The sequence below is a fragment of the Myotis myotis genome, unplaced genomic scaffold (genome assembly GCF_014108235.1).
Source record: "Myotis myotis isolate mMyoMyo1 unplaced genomic scaffold, mMyoMyo1.p scaffold_m19_p_18, whole genome shotgun sequence".
NCBI lineage: Eukaryota > Metazoa > Chordata > Mammalia > Chiroptera > Vespertilionidae > Myotis > Myotis myotis.
This window is the reverse complement of record NW_023416322.1, coordinates 13,564,299-13,585,961: the sequence shown is the minus strand read 5'-3', so window position 1 is coordinate 13,585,961 and position 21,663 is coordinate 13,564,299. Positions and strand designations below refer to the sequence as shown.

General features: G+C 34.7%; 1 protein-coding gene across 11 annotated transcripts in view; it reads right to left on the bottom strand.

Annotated features, from left to right (window-relative positions):
* Nucleotides 1–21,663, bottom strand: part of RCOR3 (REST corepressor 3) — a 40,504-nt gene that overhangs the window by 11,636 nt on the left and 7,205 nt on the right. For 4 of the 11 annotated variants that reach the window (XM_036342735.1, XM_036342738.1, XM_036342736.1 and 1 more), the window contains exons 3-9: nucleotides 19,915–19,992; nucleotides 17,185–17,237; nucleotides 15,396–15,557; nucleotides 13,830–13,954; nucleotides 13,022–13,100; nucleotides 7,164–7,382; nucleotides 5,452–5,529 (exon numbers count right to left, since the gene is read on the bottom strand). In XM_036342735.1, coding sequence (XP_036198628.1) covers nucleotides 5,452–5,529; nucleotides 7,164–7,382; nucleotides 13,022–13,100; nucleotides 13,830–13,954; nucleotides 15,396–15,557; nucleotides 17,185–17,237; nucleotides 19,915–19,992 — 794 coding nt within the window. The other 7 variants (XM_036342740.1, XM_036342743.1, XM_036342742.1 and 4 more) reach the window with 7 other exon arrangements.

The following is a 21,663-nucleotide window of genomic DNA, read 5'->3' as shown; positions in this document are numbered from 1 at the left end:
AAGGTAGATAAAAGAGGTCCTTGGTGCCCAAGGATAATTGATTCTAGAACCTATTTAAAACAGGCCCAAATATTTCAAAGTAAATGGTTAAAATCATAAAAGATTGATTGCAATTTAATGTGAATATGAAACGAAAACTTATAAAAATTAGTTCATTAAAAATACAATAATGGCCTTAACTTAACTTATATGTTTCATTCTATTTATTTTTGGCATATCTTCTCTGACTATTTAATGGTAATACCCCCCAGCTTTGAAATTCATAATATGAGCATAGAATGGGTTATCTTTGTTTTGAAGACTTCAACAATTTCTCAAGGGCCTCTTGGTTTTTGGTAATCAAATTATCTTTTTCTGAAATGCTTATCTGTGAGTGACCATCCTTTTTCCTTCAATTGTTAATTTTGTTAGATACCCATCTGTCAATAATGTTGCAAGTGATGAAAGCCATTCTCTTCTATTTTCATAGACTTTATGAAGTTTTGCATCTTTTGCAAGATTTATAACTTCATTTTGTTTTGTTCTGCATTTGCACTGTATGAGCAAGAGAGTAATCAAGCTGTATGCTGATGTGATGGGTGGGAGAGGTAAGAACTGGAGTTAACTCAGGAAAGGTCTGAGAAACACTGATCTGGGAAATAGGGGAGGAAGGCTAAGACGATGAATTTAACGTAAGGTACGTTGACAGTGATATCCAGGTGGAGCTCTGGCTCCACTTGGGGCTAACAGAGATGCATCTACTCAAATGCTCATGAGGGAAAACAATGGAGTCAAATCTTACTCAGATGTGAGGTTCTAAAATCAGCCTACACATTTTAAAAAGTTTTGTCAAATTTACTTTTGAAATGTTCTCACAAAGGCAGCCCTGGGGATGGGCACACAGGCCCAAGAGTTAGGTATTCTTCCAGCATTGGGATGGGCCACTCGTTTTTTAGTTAAAGCCCCGATGAAGCCTTTGGCGCGAATTTAGGGTAGTATTGAATGAAAAAGACGAACCCATATTAAAGTACTACAATCTCACTAAGTTCAAGGACATACTCACACAGGAGGCATGTGGAAGTTAACACTGACTAAAGGGACAGTGGGCTCACACTTCCCAGCCTCGTAGCTGCTCACGCAGGGGCATACACTTGATAAATGGAGTTCAGGCAGAATGGCCAGTTTTACCACGTTTGCTATGACTAAATGTTCTTTGTTTTATTAGCAGAATATCTGTCCTTCAATTGTGTCATTTAAATGTACATATCAAGTGATAAGATTGGTATTTTTAATGAGAAGAGAGAGAAATGAACTCTGAGGATAAAAACTTGGAGAATGTCTATATTTATGTATAGAACGGATAATACAGCTGAGACATAATAGTTATAAAAGAGAACATAACCTCTCAAAAGTTAAAGAAAAAAGAGAGGTTGACATCTATGTCCAGGGCTCAGAAAAATGCAAAGGAAACAAGGAGTTAGAGCTGTGGAAACTGGTCATTAGCACCAACCAATGTTAACTAACCTTTAAGAAGAAACCTCAGTAGAAAAATGCAGGGAGGGGAGGGGAGGAAGGAGTTGAAATGGTTAAGGAATTAAACAGTCTAGGCGTAACAAAATGGAAGCAATGGAAGAGGGGTCAGACTGAAGGAGAAAAGGAGTAAAAAAATTTAAATACATAGGATTCTTTTCAGTCACTGATTTTTATATTCTTTTAAACCCAAGAAACTTTGGTAAAGATTAGTTTATATATTTAGGAATCTGAAACTGTGTGGTAGTTTCTAATCAGCTGGATGGTACCACTGAGAACATTCTACAGTAACCCCAGTCTGAAATACCATTGTTTTAAAAATAATAAAATGTTAATATAAAACAAAACAATCTAATACAGGGTGGGCAAAAGTAGGTTTACAGTTGTGAGTACACAATAGTTTAGTCCTATATTCAGCATCTTTACTGCATTATTCCCCTGCTAACTTACTTTGTCTTTATATCTGTCCCATTTTTGTCAGCAGTGGGTTTGTAACACCTCTGAGTGGGACGAGTTAGAAAAGGTCACCAAGTCAAACCCTCCACGCAAGGCCAAAAATTCCATACAACATCCATATGAAAGAATGTCGCCAACCCAGGCATGGAAAGATCCACAGATCGGGGAATTTCTCGCTTCAAAAAGCATTCCTTTCTCAGTTTCTTGCTTCCTGGATTCATTAACGTCCTTGCCTCCACCTACCTCCATCCAAAGCAAATCAAAGCATAACCAAACACTCCATCACTCCCATGTACCTTCAAGGAAATACACTTATTTCTACTTGCAATGGTCTTTGGATTTATCACTTGCTGTCCATTTCTACAACTAATACCTGGCCCTACCCGGTGCCCCTTTACCATTTACTTTATCACTCATATGCTTGGTATTTTAGAAGCTGCAAGGTTTTAAATTATCCTGTATAATACTGACAGGATAGCTTCCCTAAAATTAAAAATTTTCATTACTTCCTTCCTATATTGAAGAAACTAGAAGGTGTTTCCATTTGACTTAATTTAAAAGGCAGACTTCTCTTCCTAGGTCACACAAGGACTTTTATTCTCTGGTCCTTACCAGCTGATCTCTATCACAAAGAAGTCCCTGTTCAGCTCTACCTTGTTAATATCTCTCTCATACCTGGTGGTCATTGGTCCTCTGAATCCAAGTGTGCCTTCCTAAGTAGACAATATACTATTTGAGAAAAGACTGATTTACATGGGTTGGTGAATTCTCAATAGTTACTAGCACAATAAGGAGCACATAATAAGTGTTCAGAGAATACCTGTTGATCAGTTTTTAAAATGCATTTATTTTCTCCCACTGGATCTATATTTTGAATGTACTGCTCAACACCAAAACACTGTTCATGAGTCCCTGTGCATGTCCTTTTTGTATGTACAAAAATCCCACTTACCCTTCAAACCTCAGTTGAAACAACCCCCTCTGGGAAGAATTCCCTGATGGTCCCAGGTAGAATGAATAATGACCACGTGTTTTCCTTGTAAACACTTCACTTATAAATCTATCATACAACTCCAATCACTTTCTAGACTGCAAGTTCTTTTTTTTTTTAAAGGCAGATGGAGAAAAGGAGCAAAAAAAAAAAAAAAAAAAATCCATCTCTTCCTCATTTTTATGGGTCCCCCCTTTTCCCAAACACACACTTCCCACAGTGCCTAACACAGTGCTTTACATGAAATAAGTGATCAATATATATTTATCGAAATATGGACTTTCTTCATCAAAATTTTCCCTAAATAAAAATAAATACAACCAATGAGTAAGTAAAGCATTTCAGTAACTGTTTACTTCCAGTTGAGTTATATCACTTAGTAGCCTATTGTTCCAAAAGTCAGTGAACTTCTTTAGGTTAGAAATTCTTAGATTAGGTGACAGATTACATGATTTTTCAAGGTCTTTACTATGACTGAAAACCTAGTATTTTGAAATATGTGTATCTATTCAATTTGATCTCCCCTGAAAAACAGTAGGAATAATATAATAAGTATATGTTGATAAAACTTCCTAGATGATAAAAAATATATGCATTTTCAAGTCATATGAGTTCAATAAATCAACCTCAAAGTAATATTCAAACTTTAATGTACAAATGGTAGCGAGTTAAGATTGTAGTTGTTTCATTTTGATTATTTTTACAATAAACCAAAAGATGTAATAAATGTTCAGTAACTTCTAGCCCAATAAGTGGATTTAAATGGGAGAATCTATTATAGCATTTTGCTGTTACATAAAACCTCCAAAAGTAAGAGGCAGCATATTAATCTAAGACTCCAAATGGAATCCAAGAATCTGAAATATAGCCAGAGGTTCACTATTTATAAGACCTGTGACCGTGATCAAGTCAGTTAACCTCTCTGAGGCCCAGTTTCCTCGTGTAAAATAAAAGTATTTGCTTCGTCTACTTCTTGGAATTTCTGGGAGCATCAAATGAGGTAGCACAGAGGGAAGTTGTAAGTGCTATTACTCTTGTACATCTTGCTTTATAGAATGTTAATGAGTGCGATGATCCTGCACTTTTCTGGAAAGCTTCAGATTAGAATGATCATTTCCTTGAAAATTTGGTAGACTTTTTCTGTAAAAGTGTTTGGGCCTAATATTTTCCTCTGAGAAAAAAATGTTAATTTTTCTTTCTTTTTATTTAATGCTTATAAATTATTCAGGTTTTCTTCCTTTTCAAGATAATTTTGGTAAGACATATTTTCCTTGGAATTTCTAACTTTTGTTTAAATTTTCAAACACATTGGCATAAAGTTCTTCATGGTATCCCATCATGTTTTCAATACCTGCTGCAATTTTACATTTAATTTTTAAGTTATATTTTTATATTATAGGCAGTTTTGCTGCAATAATATAAAAATTATAATAGTATTTTTGGTATCACACTATCTTTAAATAAATAAATGTCACCAGAATGTTTGTCAGTCTACCTGAGTTTGGAATGATATTAGCCTATGTATATTTCATTCTTTTACATTTCCTAACCTTGAAAGAGATTATTCAAAACAAACAAATACAACTTTCTTCCTGAGTCTGTTTTCTGAAAGGCTATACTGAGTAAGATGGCACAGGGTGCACTGGTTCTGAAGCATTTCTGCTTTGCCCCTCCCCAGCCCTTCACACACACTCATTTTCAGATATTTCAACCAGCGATTTAGTTGGGGGAGTGGAGAAATGTCCCATTAGGACCAAATAAAATTATTTGGTTAGTACATAAACAGAAAGGCAAGTCCAGGATATGAAGCATAACATAGTAATCTTTAAAAAAAATAGAGAGAAAGAAGATTTTATAATAGCTCTGTAAAAAGACTTGATTGAACCTTATGGGAATTTAATGCCTATAATTATCACAAATAGCAAAAACATTAAGTTTCAGTTGAAATACAAGCAAGATTTGAAAAAATGGTCAATCTGTTTATTGTTTTTACATTTCATATTCTCAGGGGTATAAGTACAAGAATTTAAATTTGCATACTAAAATCCTAACTGGACATCTCAGCTAAAAGACAAATACCTTACATTAAAATTGATATCTGTTAAAATTAGCTCTATATTTGGTGATCTTTTTCTTGCTGTGTTAGCAATTCACACAAGCAGAAATGGGCTTTGAGCAAATACTGCTGCAGACCCAGAAATGGACTGGCTTGCTCATCAATGACTTTCTAGTTTTGCATACACTGGGCCTACCTGTATAGCTGTATTTCCTAATTACTTTGCTTGACAGAAATGCTAAAGGCAGAAAGGAAAAATTATTTAACTTAAATTATTAGCCAAGTCTCAAAAGACTATCACAAAATAGATATAATAAATTATCCATACTATAAAACCTTAAACCTTCAAAGTATTAACAATACACGTGACCAAAATAGTAGCCAAACACTGGATAACTCAAAGAACAAGGTTAGTCACAGATATTCTTCAATGACGTACCTCAGGAGGTTTGAATTCTTCAATTCCTCCTTCCATTTTCTGTTTAAGTGCACTGTTTACTTGCTTAGCATTCTGAACCTTCAAGAAAAATAACCCAAAATATGAATCAGAACACGTACTTAGGTGAGTACTCACTAAATGAAAAGGATATGTACCAAACCCTCTTAGATTTTATTTCAGAAGGATAGACACTTATCACACTTAGGGTGCAATATTCCACTCATTCAACTAATATACACATCAACTTATATAATCTATCTAATAGATTAATAGACATAGTTCACAACTCATAGTATTTGAATGTATTTTAACAATGTCTCTTATAACTAAATATAACTGATATATAGGAATTAAAAATCCATCAATATTTTTCAATACCATAATGTATTTTATTTTTATTGATTTCAGAGACGAAAGGAGAGGGAGAGAGATAGAAACATCAATGATGAGAGAGAATCATTGATCAGCTGCCTCCTGCGTGCCTCCGCCTGGGGATTGAGCCTGCAACCTGGGCATATCCTCTGACAAGGAATCAAACCATGCCCTCTTGGTTCATAGGTTGATGCTCAACCACTGAGGCACAATGGCCAGGCATCATAATGTTTTTATCAATAAAACAAGGAGTTATCAACAAGATAGTTATTGTCAGGCAAGAAGGGTAAAGGGCACAAGGGCAGCAGAGATGGGATTAAAAATGAGGGATTTGATTGAAAGGGAATTTCAGAGATAAAACTCACTTAATTTGATTACTACTTGGTTTGTGTGTGTTGGGGCAGTGATACTGGCAAGGGATGAATCTAAGATGATTCTGATGTTTCAACAGAGATCATTTGGGGGTTAGATGAAATATCTAGCAGGCAGCTGGAAATACAGCTACAGAGCTTGGGAGAAAGTCACAGCTTGAGAAGTAGATTCAGAAGTCATGGCATATAGTGTAAGGTTGGCTGGTATAGACCAAGAAAGTACAGTCTTAGAAGAGTAACTAGACTGAAGGGATAAACAACAACAGAAACAAACAAAAAAGGGAAAAGATGACTGAGAAAGCCCAGAGGCCAAATAACAGCCATTCACTGAGTACTTAGTATGTGCTAGGCACTGTTTTAGGCACTTATGATATATTATCTTGTTTAATTCCTCCCAACCATCACATTATTATCCATGTTTTAAGATGAGGAAACTGAAGTTAAGAGAAGTTGAACAGCTTCCCTAAAGTTACATGGGAAGTAGAGAGTGCAACCAGGGTTAGAACCTAGGTTCACTGACTCCAGATACTGACTCTTAACCACTGCCCGATGATGATGATACTTTTATATTACTAGTACTACTACTGGTGATGATGAGGAGGATGAAGAGAGTAGCCACTATTCCTTCAAATGTGCCAAACCCTGCTAAAAATCTACAGGCATCATCTCAAATAATTCCCAACAACCTGTAGGAAAAGTATGATTATTATCCCCAATTTCATAGATATAAAATTGAAGCGTACAGAGATTCTACCATTTCCCAAGATCACAAAGCTAACAGGTAGCACTGCTGGGATTCAAACCTAGAATAGGCAGAGGTATCTTACAACTTGGAAACAAGGTAAATTTTAAAGAACAAAGCTTATGTAAATGGGTCACAAGAAAAATATGCAAAATTTTGAGTTTACTTAGGTAAAGTGAATAAGCAAAATGGACAGAATCATTAAAACTATGACTTCTATAAAATACCTGGCGTTTTAAAGAAATCAACTCCATGTCCAGTTGCCTGAGGATAGTGTTGGCTGCACTGGGACTACAGGAAACAGCTACCACATCTTCCTGGGTTAAATACATGCCCTTGGGCGGACGGCACTTGGAGCGCTGAGAGTGATGGCGGTGCTGCAAACTCTGATACTCTCTCCTTCCAAGCCCAAGCTTGCTAGTTTGGACGGGTTGCTCGGTATTACCCTGGAGAACAAAGATAGAGTAACAGGCCGTTTCATTTTGAACATAAGGCGAAAACTGTCTATTACTAGTAGAAATATCTGCTGCAGTAAGTACATCTAGAAAAACACTTCTAACCAATGAGATTATGTATGAGCCCAAACACACAGACGCACACACAGAGCTCACCAGTTGGGGAACAATAAGCATGCAACATAATGTATTCTTGATTCATCCACTCAATAAAATGTTTGATTTCTACACTGAGAGGACTTTGAACAAAAGAAAAAATAGCTGAATTCTAAAGTATTCCTGTTTGTTCAAGAGGGGACATATTTTCCCTAAGCAATCAAGGGCAAAACAAAAACAATGCTATTGACATTAAGTACAAAGTTCTTATAACAAAGTAAGTAGCCTAGCCGGTGTGGCTCAGTGGTCGAGTGTCGACCTATGAACCAGAAGGTCATGGTTTGATTCTTGGTCAGGGCACATGCCTCAGTTGTGGGCTCAATGCCCAGTGTGGGGCATGCGGGAGGCAGTCAATAAGTGATTCTCTCTCATCATTGATGTTTCTATTTCTTCCTTGCTCTCTGAAATCAATAAAAAAATATATATATAAAAAATGAAAGTAAGAAAAGGGATAAATGAGGAGTTATGATAAGTGGCAGATTAGACAGCTCATAAAAAAAGCTAACTTTTCATTCTCACTTTAGAGTTGTTGAAAGAGAAGTATGCTGCTAACTAAAGGTTAAAAAGGACACAATTATTTTGATCATGACAACATTTCAAAACATTAAGAAATTTCTAAGAATGATAACCATGAACTAAGCAGGATTTCATTATTACTTGCAATATTCTTAAAGTATGATATAGAAATATAATGTTATTTTGTGCTTGTGAGACAGGAATCCGTAAGAAACTGTGTCCATTAGGTTGAAAGCTATTTCACAGAACAGACTTAATCCACTTCTTTAGAAAAGGAACTCTGAGCAAAAGTTATAAAATAATTGAATAATAAAGCAAAATCTACTTTGTTGCTTAAAATCCAACTCAAAGTCACACATGGCAGACATGATGCTGAGGGAAACTCCTCCCCATTCAGCACTCCTAAACTTGCTGGATACATTTTTTAAAAAATCTTTTAAAATTCATTTCTGAGTTGGTAAGAAGTGAGAAAATGCCTCGGAGACCAGAAATGTTGAGAAAGCAGGAATCCAGAGGGATAAGTATGCAGGGGTTGGCATTTGCCCAAAGCCCGGGCTTCAGTGGACAGCAGACACAGGGCCCAGGAGATAAGCCAGAACTCTGGAAGGGACTTCATCACTGTGCAAGCAGAAAAAAGTCCCTGTCTTGCAGAGGGAGAGGATGATCAAAGGGAGTCACGCCTACCTTATCTTTGGTTGAACGGAAAAGAAACCAAAACAAGTCTCCCTGGGAATCCCTATCCATAGGCCTACATTCAAGCAGGTTTGAGGATTAGCTTGAAAAAATCCAAAATCCAAAATATTAAGTGTCTCAGATGGTGTGCTTTCAGACACTGAACAGAAGCAAATGCAAACTGTCTCTAGAAAAACGCACTTTAAACCCAGGTCTCAAAATTTTTCTCAAGTATGCTCGAAGGAAAATGAGCTCACAGCTATTAATTGTTATACAAGTTCTGTGAGTGAGAAACAGAGAAGCAAACAATAGAATTATACCTGCAAAGCCTACAGATATTAGCATTACTAAAGGTAACTCAATAAATGTGTTATATGTGTACAAAGAAATAAAAGGATTAGGCCGGGTAGATCAGTTGGTTAGAGCATTGTCCCGATATGCCAAAGTCTCAGCTTCGATCTCTGGTCAGGGCACATACAAGAAGCAACCAATAAATGTGCAAATAAGTGGAACAACAACTTGATATTCCTTTCTCTCTCTCTCCCCGCCCCCCCTTCCCATCTCTAAAATCACTAAAAAAAATAAAAGGACCCTGTCCCATACACCAAAAGGTTCTTTTCGCTCTAAAGATCAATAAGAATGTGCCCTTGGGTGAGGATTTAAACCAGTGGTTCCCAACCTTCCTAATGTTGTGACCCTTTAATACAGTTCCTCATGTTGTGGTGACCCCCAATTTCATTGTTACAAATTGAACATAATTAAAGCATAGTGATTAATCATAAAAACAATATGTACTTATATATGTGTTTTCCGATGGTCTTAGGCGACCCCTGTGAAAGGGTCGTTTGACCCCCAAAGGGGTCTCGACCCACAGGTTGAGAACCGCTGATTTAAACAAAAAAACAAACAATAAAGAATTGAAAATATGGAATGTTCTTATAAGGAATGAGTCTATCAAAACTGATGAAGCAAAGGAACTAAATAGATTATGTAGAAATAAAAAAAACATTAGAAACAAAATTAGAAACTCAATGGATGGGTTACTTAGCAGATTAGACAGAGCTCAAAAAAACTGCTGACTTAGAATGTACATATAAGAAAAACGGCTACAATGCATTATAGAAATATGGAAAGACAAAAGAGTGGAAAATGTGAGTGGTTAAGAGGTAAGTGTAAGTCCATTATATTTCTAAAGGGATTCCCAAAGGAAAGGGTAGAGAGAAGGACAAGCAATATTCAGAGGCAATAAATAAGAATTTTACAGAACTTAAGAAGATGTAACATTCAGAAAATTACAATGAATCCAAAGCAAGTTAAAAAAAAGAAATCCATACTCAGATACACCAAAGTGAAACTACAGAACACTAAAGACAAAGAAGAGATCGTAAAAGTTGATAGAGAAAACGACAAATTACCTCCAAAGGGATGATAATTAGCCTGACAGCAGACTTCTCTACAGCAGGGACAGAAATCAGAAGCAGTAAAATAATATCTATACACATTAACTGTCAATCTAGGAGTCTAACCCCAACAAAACTAAGATTTCAAGAAGAATAGAGAAACAGACATTCTGGACAAAACTGACTGCATTTATAACTAAGAGGCCCTCAATAAATTAACTTGGAATGGATATACTTCAGTAAAAAGGGAAATTATTATTTTTATTTTTCAAATACATTTTTATTGATTTCAGAGAAGAAGGGAGAGCTAGAAACATCAATGATGAGAGGGAATCATTGATCAGCTGCCTTCTGCATGCCCCCTACTGGGGATTGAGCCTACAACCCAGGCATGTGCCCTGACTAGGAATTGAACTGTGACCTCCAGGTTCATAGGTCAACACTCAACCACTGAACCACACCAGCTGGGCAAAAGGGAAATTATTTTTGAAGGAAAGCCTAAGGTTTAAGAAAGAATGGTAGGCAAAATAAATTTTAAACATGTGGGTAAAACTAAATATACAATGACTACATGTTTAATATATAAATTTAAACCAATATGTAACCAAAACTGAACAAATATAACATATAAATCTGAAATCAATAAAAATATATTTTAAAAATAAAAATAATTTCCTGGTCAGGATACATGCCCGTGTTTTGGGCTTGGTCCCCAGTGGGGGGCGTGCAGGAGGCAGCCGATCCATGGTTCTCTCTCATCATTGATGTTTCTCTCTCTCTCTCCCTACCTCTCTGAAATCAATACAAAAACATTTTAAAAAAGAACAAATCATCTATCCATGAAGTTTTGAAAAAAAAAATAAATTTGTGCTAGCTTTGCTGTCACACCTCAAACTGCAAAAGTTATGGCCACCATGGGTGGTAACTATTCAGTTAAGATGCAAAAGGCATTAAATTTGTGGGTGGAAGATAAAGAGAAAACTTATGTTCCAACTGACGGTGTGTTGAGCCAAAAGCACTGAACCTTTATTAATACTTCAGCAAAGGATCCCTGAAAGGAGTGACACTAAGCCATTTACTGCAAGTAAAGGATGGTTACACAGATTTAGGAAGAGGTTTGGACTGAAAAATATAAGAATTACTGCCGAGGAAGAGCTGTTGCCACAGTTACAACAGAGTTAAATAAATTAAGGAAAAAGGTATGTATTCATAGGCGAAAACATACCATATATAGGGTACAGAACTAGCCGTGGTTTCAGGCATCTACTGGGGTGTTAGAACGTATCCTCTGTACATAAGGGGGGAAACTACTGTATCCTGAAACAGAATAATACTAGAGGCCCGGTGCACAGGAGCCCTCTGGCCTGTGGGGACTGGGTCGAAACCGGCAGTTTGACATCCCCAGAGGGGTCCCGGATTGCCAGAGGGCACAGGCCAGGCCGAGGGACCCCACCGATGCACAAATCCGTGCACTGGGCCTCTAGTAAACACTATAATACAGCAATAAAAAGATTTGCAAAACATATTGGGCAACAACAACAAAACACTGCTAGTAATTAGCTGGAATACATACAACATGATTCCATTGAAATAAAGTATGAAATGGACCAAAAAAATGAGAGTTGCTCAGAGATACATACACATGTGCTAAAACCATTAAAATAAGGGAAGTGAATAACTGATAAATTTCAGGATAGGGTTCTCTTTCCAGGATAAAGGTTCCCTCGGGAGAGAAGGGAGGGCAGAGTGTAATTAAGGAAACACGCACAGGACTTCTGTTTCTTAAGTTCAGCGACGGACACACTGGTGTTTATTTTATTATTATTCTTTACACTGTACACATCTCAGGTAAGTGCAGCTCACAGTTTTAGGTTAGATCTGTTTAAAGGCAATAATAGAGTATCATTCCCTGCCGGATGTCCCTATCGTCTGTGAAGGAGCAGAGAAATGAATGAAGCTGCTGACAGGCACTGTCAGTCCTGGCCTACAACCCTGCAGTATTCTTACTTTTTTAATTTACTTTCCCTTCACATTATTTACGAATAGGATGAACTCACAGGCAAACAAAGACAAAATTTGTATGCATCACCTCACATAGATGGACAAAACAATGTTACTTTCACTATTCCATAGCTGCCTATAGCTCACAAGCCTTTATCCATCAACATTAAGTCTATTTTTTAACAGTTACACAATTCCTTGCCTTAATAAATGAGCATGTATAAAAATTTAGCCTGTTCTTAATGATTTTAAGTCATCATCATTATCATCACATTGAGGAATATGTGTGCTTTGCTAGCTCGGGATTCTTCCATCTCTTCCACTGAGGCAGCTTTCAATTTTCACTGCTGTCAGTATACCTGATGCTTATTTCTAAGTTGGTATAATATGAAACAAAGAAATGTTTTCAAGAAAAACTGGGTAGGCCCCGGCCGGGTGGCTCAGTTGGCTAGAGCATCATCCCGATAGGCCAAGGTTGCAGGCTGGATCCCCGGTCAGGGCACAGAGAGGGATCAACCATAGATTCCTAAAGTCAATAAAATAAAAATTTAAAAAAAGAAAGAAAAAGTGCTAACAACCAGAAAGCTTAATTTTACATGAGATACATGAGGGTATTTTATTTCCTTTCTATGGATTAAAGAGTAGGGATTGTGACAGGGTTTTTGTTACTTCTGAATGGACATAACCAAAAATTACTTAAATCATTGGCTAATTGGAGTTGCAGATATTAAAGCTTTTCCAAAAAATTCTAATTAATATTAGAATTTATGACCTCCTAAATCATTATGTAAAAACATTTTTCATAAGATGAAGAAAAAAAGAGTCTTTTTTTTTTTAAGTGGAAACTTAGAATAATTTTACAAGCACTCTGATGATCACCATTACCTCTTTTTTGGCTTCTTTTTTGGGATCATAATCACTATCGTTTCCATCCATTGGATGTGTTTCTTCCACATCATCATCACTGGGAAGAGACAGAGATTAGTAAACTTAATTCCTTTCTTTTTATTCTATTCCAGTGCTCTTATCAAATGGTAATATCAAATGCTAATAATTTTACTAAATATTCCCTAACAGAACAAGGGCTGTCCTGAGGAGAGAGGCTTTTAAAATTTAGATTTCTGTAGTGTTTAGAAATATTTAAGGCATACAGAATCATTTTAGCTAACATATCCGCTAAATATCTTTCCAAAGTAAATAAGGAAGATATTTAGAAAGAAATATTATTTGGGAAAGAGAACACTATTAACTTGATGTAATATTTATTATTTTAGTTCTCCAGTTGGATAATAAAGACAAAAACCAGTAAGCAAAATTATTTTATACTGCCATAAAGATACAGCTACAGTAACACGGACTTCAGAGTCACTCAGGTAACTGTGGAAAGGCATCTTCTAGAGAATATATTTATTAGATCCTAAATATATGTATTAAATATATTACTACTAAAAAAGCATTTGTGATTACAGTCAAACACAGCTCAAATATAACTCAGTTGCAATGTTCGCTGGCTATGATTAACAGTTCAGAGTTGAAGAGAGTTCTTGCTACTAAGATTTTTGATCACTCAGCCCTTCCTATCAGAGCAGAAACATGAATGTAAGAGTAAGAAGTACTTACAATATGTTGTGATAATTTTTCAATCCAATACAGTGTTCCTATCAATGTAACTATATAAAGGCATCCAACCTACCTGTCACCCTGATTATGTCTATTAGCTAGTTTCCGAGCCTGGCGATCCATCAAGCTTGTCCTAGATCGAGTTTTTTTCCAGGAATAGTAATATTTTACAAGACTAGCAATGGTCTTATCTGGAAGCTTAAAAAAAAATCATGTTAATATCAGCAAGTTTAATTCATAAACTCCAATGAACAGAATATTTTTGATATTATTCTTTGATACTTAGCAAACAAAGACATAGATAAAACATTTTCATGAGTACCTTTATAAATTATAAAGATAAAAAGTGCGTTGTGGTCACAGTGCTCCACCCACACCTATGACACTGACGTTGTTGTCATAGACATAAACATGCCTATTTGTTTGAGGGAGAGGAGAAAGACGTCACAAACACAGCAAGAATGGCCCCAGAAGTCCTCAACACAGGCAATGTGAGTATTTAATATCTGTTTTCCTAAAATAATTACTCAATTCTTTTTTCCCTATGTAAATCAGTTTTTATTGATATGTAATTCACATGTCATAAAAATCTCCAATTTAAAGAGTACAAGTCAGTGGTTTTTAGTATATGTGCTAGTTATGTGTAACCATCACTAAATTCCCGACATCATCATAACCTTGAAAAGAAATCCTATACCCATTAGCAGTCATGCTTATTCTCTCCTTAACCTAGTCTCTATGTATTTGCTTATTCTGAAACACTTCATATAAATGAAATCATACAATATGTGACCTTTGATATCTTAATATGAAGAAAAAAAGTCTTTTTTTAGTGGATCTGTAGAACCATTTTACAACATGCTTCTTTCAGTTAGCATATGTCCCAGAAAAGCTATTCAATTCTTAATAATGATTTTTTGGAATCATTTTGTTTTAACAGGTTTTAAAATGAGAAATAACGCAAATAGACTTTAGCTACCAAATAAAGTTTTTGGGCAAAAACTGACAAATGATCATGCACTGATTTGTCATTCAGGCAAACAAGAATGCACACTCCCAATCAAAAACGTTCTTTTCGCTTATGGAAGACACTCAGATATATTTGCAAACGTTATTTAGTTTTTATCCATTCAGGTTAAAAGGGTTCAATGCAGCACTTCTCAGGTTTATATTATTTTGACACAATATTAAAAACTTAAGAGCTAGAAAAGTGATTTTCTTGCAAAAAAAAAAAAAAAAGCAACAGCACTCGGACAATACCGAATTACAGAATATTTAAAAATTGATGTTCATATCTAAAGGAATATAAACTAGAAAATAGAATCCTTATGTTAAAAAACAAAACATTTAAAAATAAAATTATGATTTTTTTCCTAGAATGACAAACTTTTTAAACAATACCATTAGACATATATTTAAGTCATAATAAAAATTAATTTATTACAATGAAATAGCAAATAACTGTCATGCCTTAGGATGGTTGTAGACAATAGCACTCTATGCAAATATACCTATTTCAAAATATTTTTAAAAGTTAACATGATTGGAAAACTTGTTTTCTATTTAAGAATTCAAAAGTTTAATATCAGCATAAAATATCATGCAGGTATGAATCACACTATGACCAAAATTACCATACCATTTGTTGAATCCTGTGAAAGCTCTTCCCATGAAAACTAAAGGCTTGTTCAAATAGGACTTTATCTTCCACTGTCCACTCATCCGGAAAGGGAGTAAAATTAGGGAGATCCGCAAGGGACTTCTCAATGTTATGTTTATGCCAGAACAACATGCCAAGTGCCTTTGGAGAGAAATCAATCCCCTTTGGTTTTTAATGGACTTAAGTTCCATCACACTTAAGAGAATTAAATACAAATTATGTTAAAATCTTAAGCCTATGACTTCAACTAAAGATACACTCACAGTTTGGGGTTTTAATCAGGGTTGCCCAAGTAGCAGACCTCACTTATTATTTCTTTTAAATCAATGCCTCAGAACAGTGAATGTTCTTGCATACCATGTCTGCTGCAGAATCTAGGAAACACAGTTAGCTGAGGAGAGTGACTATGATTACTACAGCACGTTTGAAGGCTCATATCAAGACTTTTACCCACATTTATTCATCTGTCAATGTGTAGAGAAAAATACACTAAAAAAATCCAAAAAACCAGTAATTGAATGAAAACTATGGATTCTAACAAAAAACTGGAAGTGCTCAGTCGAGACTTTGAGAAATACTTGTTTTAACCTTTTAGAAATATATCATGGACTAAACAATTCTAGGAAGAGTACCTCAACTATAACAATCTTTTATCATATATATTTTTAAAAGTTCTTTATTATCATAATGTACACAAAGAATTAGTATGGGCATGTTAATAACTTGAATGACTTTATTAACAAATCGTAGGAAAGCCTGAAATGAATGATGTTCAACAGTTCCACAATTTTCTCTTCTACTGTGGGTAAATAGTAGGCCTTTGTCTTTATAATAAGGTACTGAATATCATTTAAGGGATAAAGTTTTATTTCTTAAGAGACTTAGCAACTTTTTCAATATTGAGCTTTAAAGTTAATTTTTGTACTTTGGTAATACTCCTTTAAAATGAACATGAAAATGAACCTATATGCAGTTACATTTTAAAGGACTAATTTTCTTAAATATTAAACAGAAAGTCAAGGCTTAAAAACAAAATACATAATCAAAGGCTTCAAAATTCACAAAAAAGATTACTGCATTTGGATAAACATCTCAATTTCACAAAAATGGTTTTTTATTATGTAACCATGTTACTGACCATAAAGTTAGCTCTTAATAATCCAAGTTACAGATAATTCACTTATTTTACTAGTAATTCTGATAAAGGTTGATCTAATACTTAGTTGAAATGAAATTTAAGAATCTCTATTTCATTGTTATTTTTCCATGCTCTTCATCCCCTCATTACTAGGGATAAATAAATCATAAGCTATACATATATATATATATATATATATCTCCTTTTAAAGTTATCTAAATTAAAAAAAAACCTTTACGCATTATTTCATTCATAATGGAAAAATCTTAAATATTTCTAACAGTTTAAGTTCTTTTAGATTCAAAAGTCAAAGAGAATTACCTGTACTCAAAAAATTTTCTCTTTTTCGTAAGCATTTACCAGAATAGTCATGAAGGCTTTCAGACACTTTTATAACTCAAATAGAGTAAGAAACAGAGGTATTTAGAGAAAAATGTTCAAGCCCTTGAGACAAATAATGTTTATAAAAGCAAAATCCTTAATGTTGAGAGGTCTGACTTTGTTAGGACTTTTGGTATCTTTAGCGTTGGTTGAACTGCTTCACTTTTAGAACAGAAATGATCATGAGATGTTCTCTGAATTTCATAAATGTTGAGGCAAGCCTTAATATTAAAATGTTTCTTTACATACCTGTTCCACATTGTAGCCATGTTTCTCCTTTGCAATGGCAATATATTCATCCACTGTAATGAAACAATGGTATATAATTAATTATATTTACTTCATTTGCTCAGGTCTACGATTTGTGTGTGTGTGTTTTTAACAAAGCAGAATTTAAGAATGTATATTACAGGAATAAAAAAATAGCCAAAGTTATTTTTCATAAAATGTTACAAAAAAGACTTTTAGTTCTAGGAATAGGATCAAAAGTACACTTGGTTTAGAATTTTACTAAGTATGACTTATGTGACCAAAAAAATCAACCTGTGGGTAGCCAACAGAGCCTAATTACAGTGTAATACATTAGATAATTTCTTGATTTTCTGCCACAGTCTTTATTTGAAATCACTCAGCTATTTAAGACCCCATTTCATATTTAGAGTAGGCCCAAAGTCTTAATCTTCCTATTTTGTCAGCTATATATAGTTAGCAACATATTTAAATATACTTTAGTATCCCTAAAATTTTCTCCAGCATTTTCTGCTAGCTATTCTAAAGGTGTTTGAATATTCCAATTTCATTTATCCTCCACATGTAGTCAAGCCATTAGAATGTAGATAAGCACAGCTCCAGTGATGATACACTGGCTATTTCAAGGCCTCATTGAAGAGAAATCTATTTCACATTCAGCAAGACTCAGTTTTATGTGAAGTCTCTACAGTCCTTCTTGATCCATCTATATTAATATTATAGTATTATAATGTGTGGTTGTGTGTGTATAAATATATATATATATGCATATATTCTTTAAGCACATTTTTGAGAAGCAGTGGTTAGGAATTCTGACTCTAGAACTGCTAGTCTTCCTGAACTTGATTCTCAGCCTTGTTACTACTGTTTTAACTTTAGGCAATTAAACTTGACCTTTTTGTACCTTAGTTTCCTCACTTTAAATAGTGATAAAAATAGTATCTTCCTCCTAGGATTAAATGAGCTAATAGGTGTAAAGTGTTTAAAATAGCACATTTTAATTACTTTATGAGAATGTGTTATCATCATTGCTCAGTACAATATAGATTAATTTATACAAATGCTATTATAAAAAAATGCTGTTAGAATAACTATCTTTTATAGATGTTGTTATATCTCCCTAAGACTGTAAACTTTTGGTACAGAAAATCCAAATATTATATTCTGTTTAGAACCTATAGTACTTAAACACATGACAGGTATAAATATATGCTAATTAAATTTAACAAAAATGTCCTATAGACCTATAAACAGAAGGCTAAATAATACCAATCAACCTATGGTTCTTAAGTAAGGCTCTACATTAGAATCAGTGGAAGAGCTTTTAAAAAGTAAGTCTGGCCCTGGCTGATGTTGCTAAGTGGTTAGGGTTGGTCCCAGGAACCAAAGGGTCATAGGTTTGATTCCTGGTCAGGGCATATACTCAGGTTGTGGGTTTGATACCCACTGGGGTACATATGGGTGGCAGCTGATTGATGTTTCTCTCTCACATCAATGTTTCCCTCTCTCTACCTCTCCCTCTCTCTCTAAAAATCAATAAAAACATATCCTCGGGTGAAAATTAAAAATAATAATAAATAAATAAAAAGTAAGTCCAGGCTCCACCTCTAAAAATTCTGATTGATGGTTTGAGACAAGAGGCCAGACATCAGTAGTGTTTATTTTTTTAAAGTTCCCCCAAGTGATTTCAATGCATAAACCTAGACCTTCAGCTGGATATTCTACATGAACACCATACTATCAGGAAATGTTGGTTTTCTGAATTTTGTTTATCACTTTGCTCAGAAAGGCACCACTGTATAAAAACAGTGCTAAAAAAGCAAAAGCCAATGACACTCTGATACTCAGTTTATGAATGAAAACCTTTGCCTATGAGTGAGCCAAAGAAACACAACAGTGCTTAAATAGGAAAAATGATCTGGTATGCAGAATATTTTTCAGTTTTCAACTCTGAGTTCTCTTATTGCATCAATAAGTATACTTAGACTTACTACTATATGATATTACTTTTCTAAATAAACCATCATGGGACAGCTATAAGATTTAGTAAATATTTTTAAAAGACCAGCTTATTTTACAGCTGCTAAAGGAGCTGTTCAGTGGTTCTTTTGTTTTAGTAAATTCAATGTAACTAAATGGAGGGATGGGGATCTTAGTTTTGTTACCTGCACGTTTCCTATATCTGATGTGCCGCAAAGGATCAGGTCCGCTACATCACATTGAAGTCTAAAGCCACACCATGATTCAAGAAGTGCATGGTCAATGATCCAGAAGGCCTCCGTCCAGAAATGGAGAGCACAGAGATGACCTGATTGATGGCTGCTGGAGTCAGTTCTTTCCCCTTTCCTCTTTAACATGGTACTGACAGTGGGCTCTTTGAAGTTGGAAGGCTTTTCTTTACATCTCCATACACTGAGGAAAAACCTGGGCAGATGTCTACATAGGAACTCCCTCCCCTGCTTGAGGATTTAAGCAGCAAAATGCCATCAGATCCTAGGGTTCCTCTGTCTTCCTGGGCCTGACACAAATTGGAATGATCAACCCACTACCTTTCAAAAGGAAAAACATTCTAATATAACAACCTCCATCAAACAAAACAAAACAAAACAAAACAAGGACAAACTGTTTTTTCTTATGAGAATCTAAGAGACCCCAAAACAAACAAAAATTGCATTTTGAATTGGTTAGTAGATGCCTATTGACATAAATGTTCAAGTTCAGAAAACTTACATTTGGCATCTGGAATACTGTGATATGGAGACCATACAAGCATTCCTCCATTGTCTTTATCTGTGTACTTTGTAGCACCTGGGGGAAAAATTAATTACTTTGAATACGATGGATTTTTATTTACATTCAAAATGAGTATAACCAAGATTAGTTTATTTCTATATTATTATAGTACCTGCAAAGGAAGGCAAAGAGACAAAGTACAGAAAAATAAAGAGAAGGAAAACAGATTTACATCAAATACATTAAATATCCCATTTATAAAAATGAAGGAAATTTCATAAACACTGAAGCTTACCCCCTTTAAATTAAAAAGAAAGATTTTAAGTACATTACACATCCCTACTTCTTTATAGATAATAACTGGCTTAACCTTGTATACATTACTTAGGAGTCATTAAAAACTCTTTTAAAACCATAGAGAATACCTCAGGTGGTAAGTTAATTGTTTTGCCCTATATCTAAATGGGCCAAGATTACTGTAATTTTTAAATACTTGTATCTGCTTTTTATAGTTTTTATTTAATCTTATTCCTGGCTAGAAGTCTGCCAGCTATTCCTTTTTAGACTTCATTTATTACATTTTACATTTATAAAAGTATGTGCTCTGTGTAAGAAGAAAACAAAGTAAAACAATGTAAAAGTTAATAATGCTACTTCTTTTTAAAGTAATTTGAGAAACTGCCTCTACTCTCGGAGTACACTATTGCTTGTTTCTAATTTTACTTCTAACTTGTTATAATCTAAAAAGTCAGAAAAATCGAGCTCTACTGATAAACAGCAGGTAAATGAAGAATAGACGGAATGAACGAATGCCTGACACAGCTATCCCAGAGCCAAGTACATGCCTATGAGGTCTGGTCTTTCCTTGGCTTCTTCCTAATTCATAGGTACATTCAAGGTAATTCAAACTACCAACAAATGAAGCATTGTTGCCACCTATTTTAAGAAGACTTGTTTATAAACATGTCATAATTGATTTTTATAAGGTGTTGATAGCTACCAGCAACTCATGGCCACAATTTCTGTCTATCTCTGACCCTCTTCTGCATGTGGGTCTCTGACTCCCTCATGCATGCAAGGTTTCCATACTATGTATTAAATTTTGTTATTTTCTCTTGCTAAAAAATAAAATGTATATTTGATTTTAAACACATAAAATAAAAGCACAAAAAAAGAGAGCCAAGTCATTCGATGGAAATAATACAGACATCCCATCTAAATAGGTCAGAAGCCTTTATTACTTAAACTCCATTGCTATTTCAAATGAGTATCCTAAACTTCAATCCTTTAAAATGGCACTAATTCTTTTTCACAATGGATTATAATTTAAATCCTACTTAATTAAGCACAGATTGCAACAAAGGTTTGCATTAAGTCTCAAGTCTTTTTGTTGTTGTTAATCCTACCCGAGGATATTTTTCTATTGAATTTCTTTTTTTAGGGAGAGTGAAAGGGAGAGGGAGAGACAGAGAGACACATAGATTGGTTGCCTCCTGCATGCACCCCAACCAGGGCCAGGGAACCTGCAACCAAGGTACATGCCCTTGTGGGAAAGTCTCAAGTCTTAAGAGTATATTATGCTTAATATTTAAACATTTTCTTGCATCTGATTCTTGCATTACAGAAGGCCTGAATTAAAATATCTTCATTAAATATCTCTTAAACGAATATAAACTTTAAAAAAATATTTTCCCCCATGAAGAATAACAGTTAAGTTTTCCCCAAAATTCTTAGCATTGTAAGATC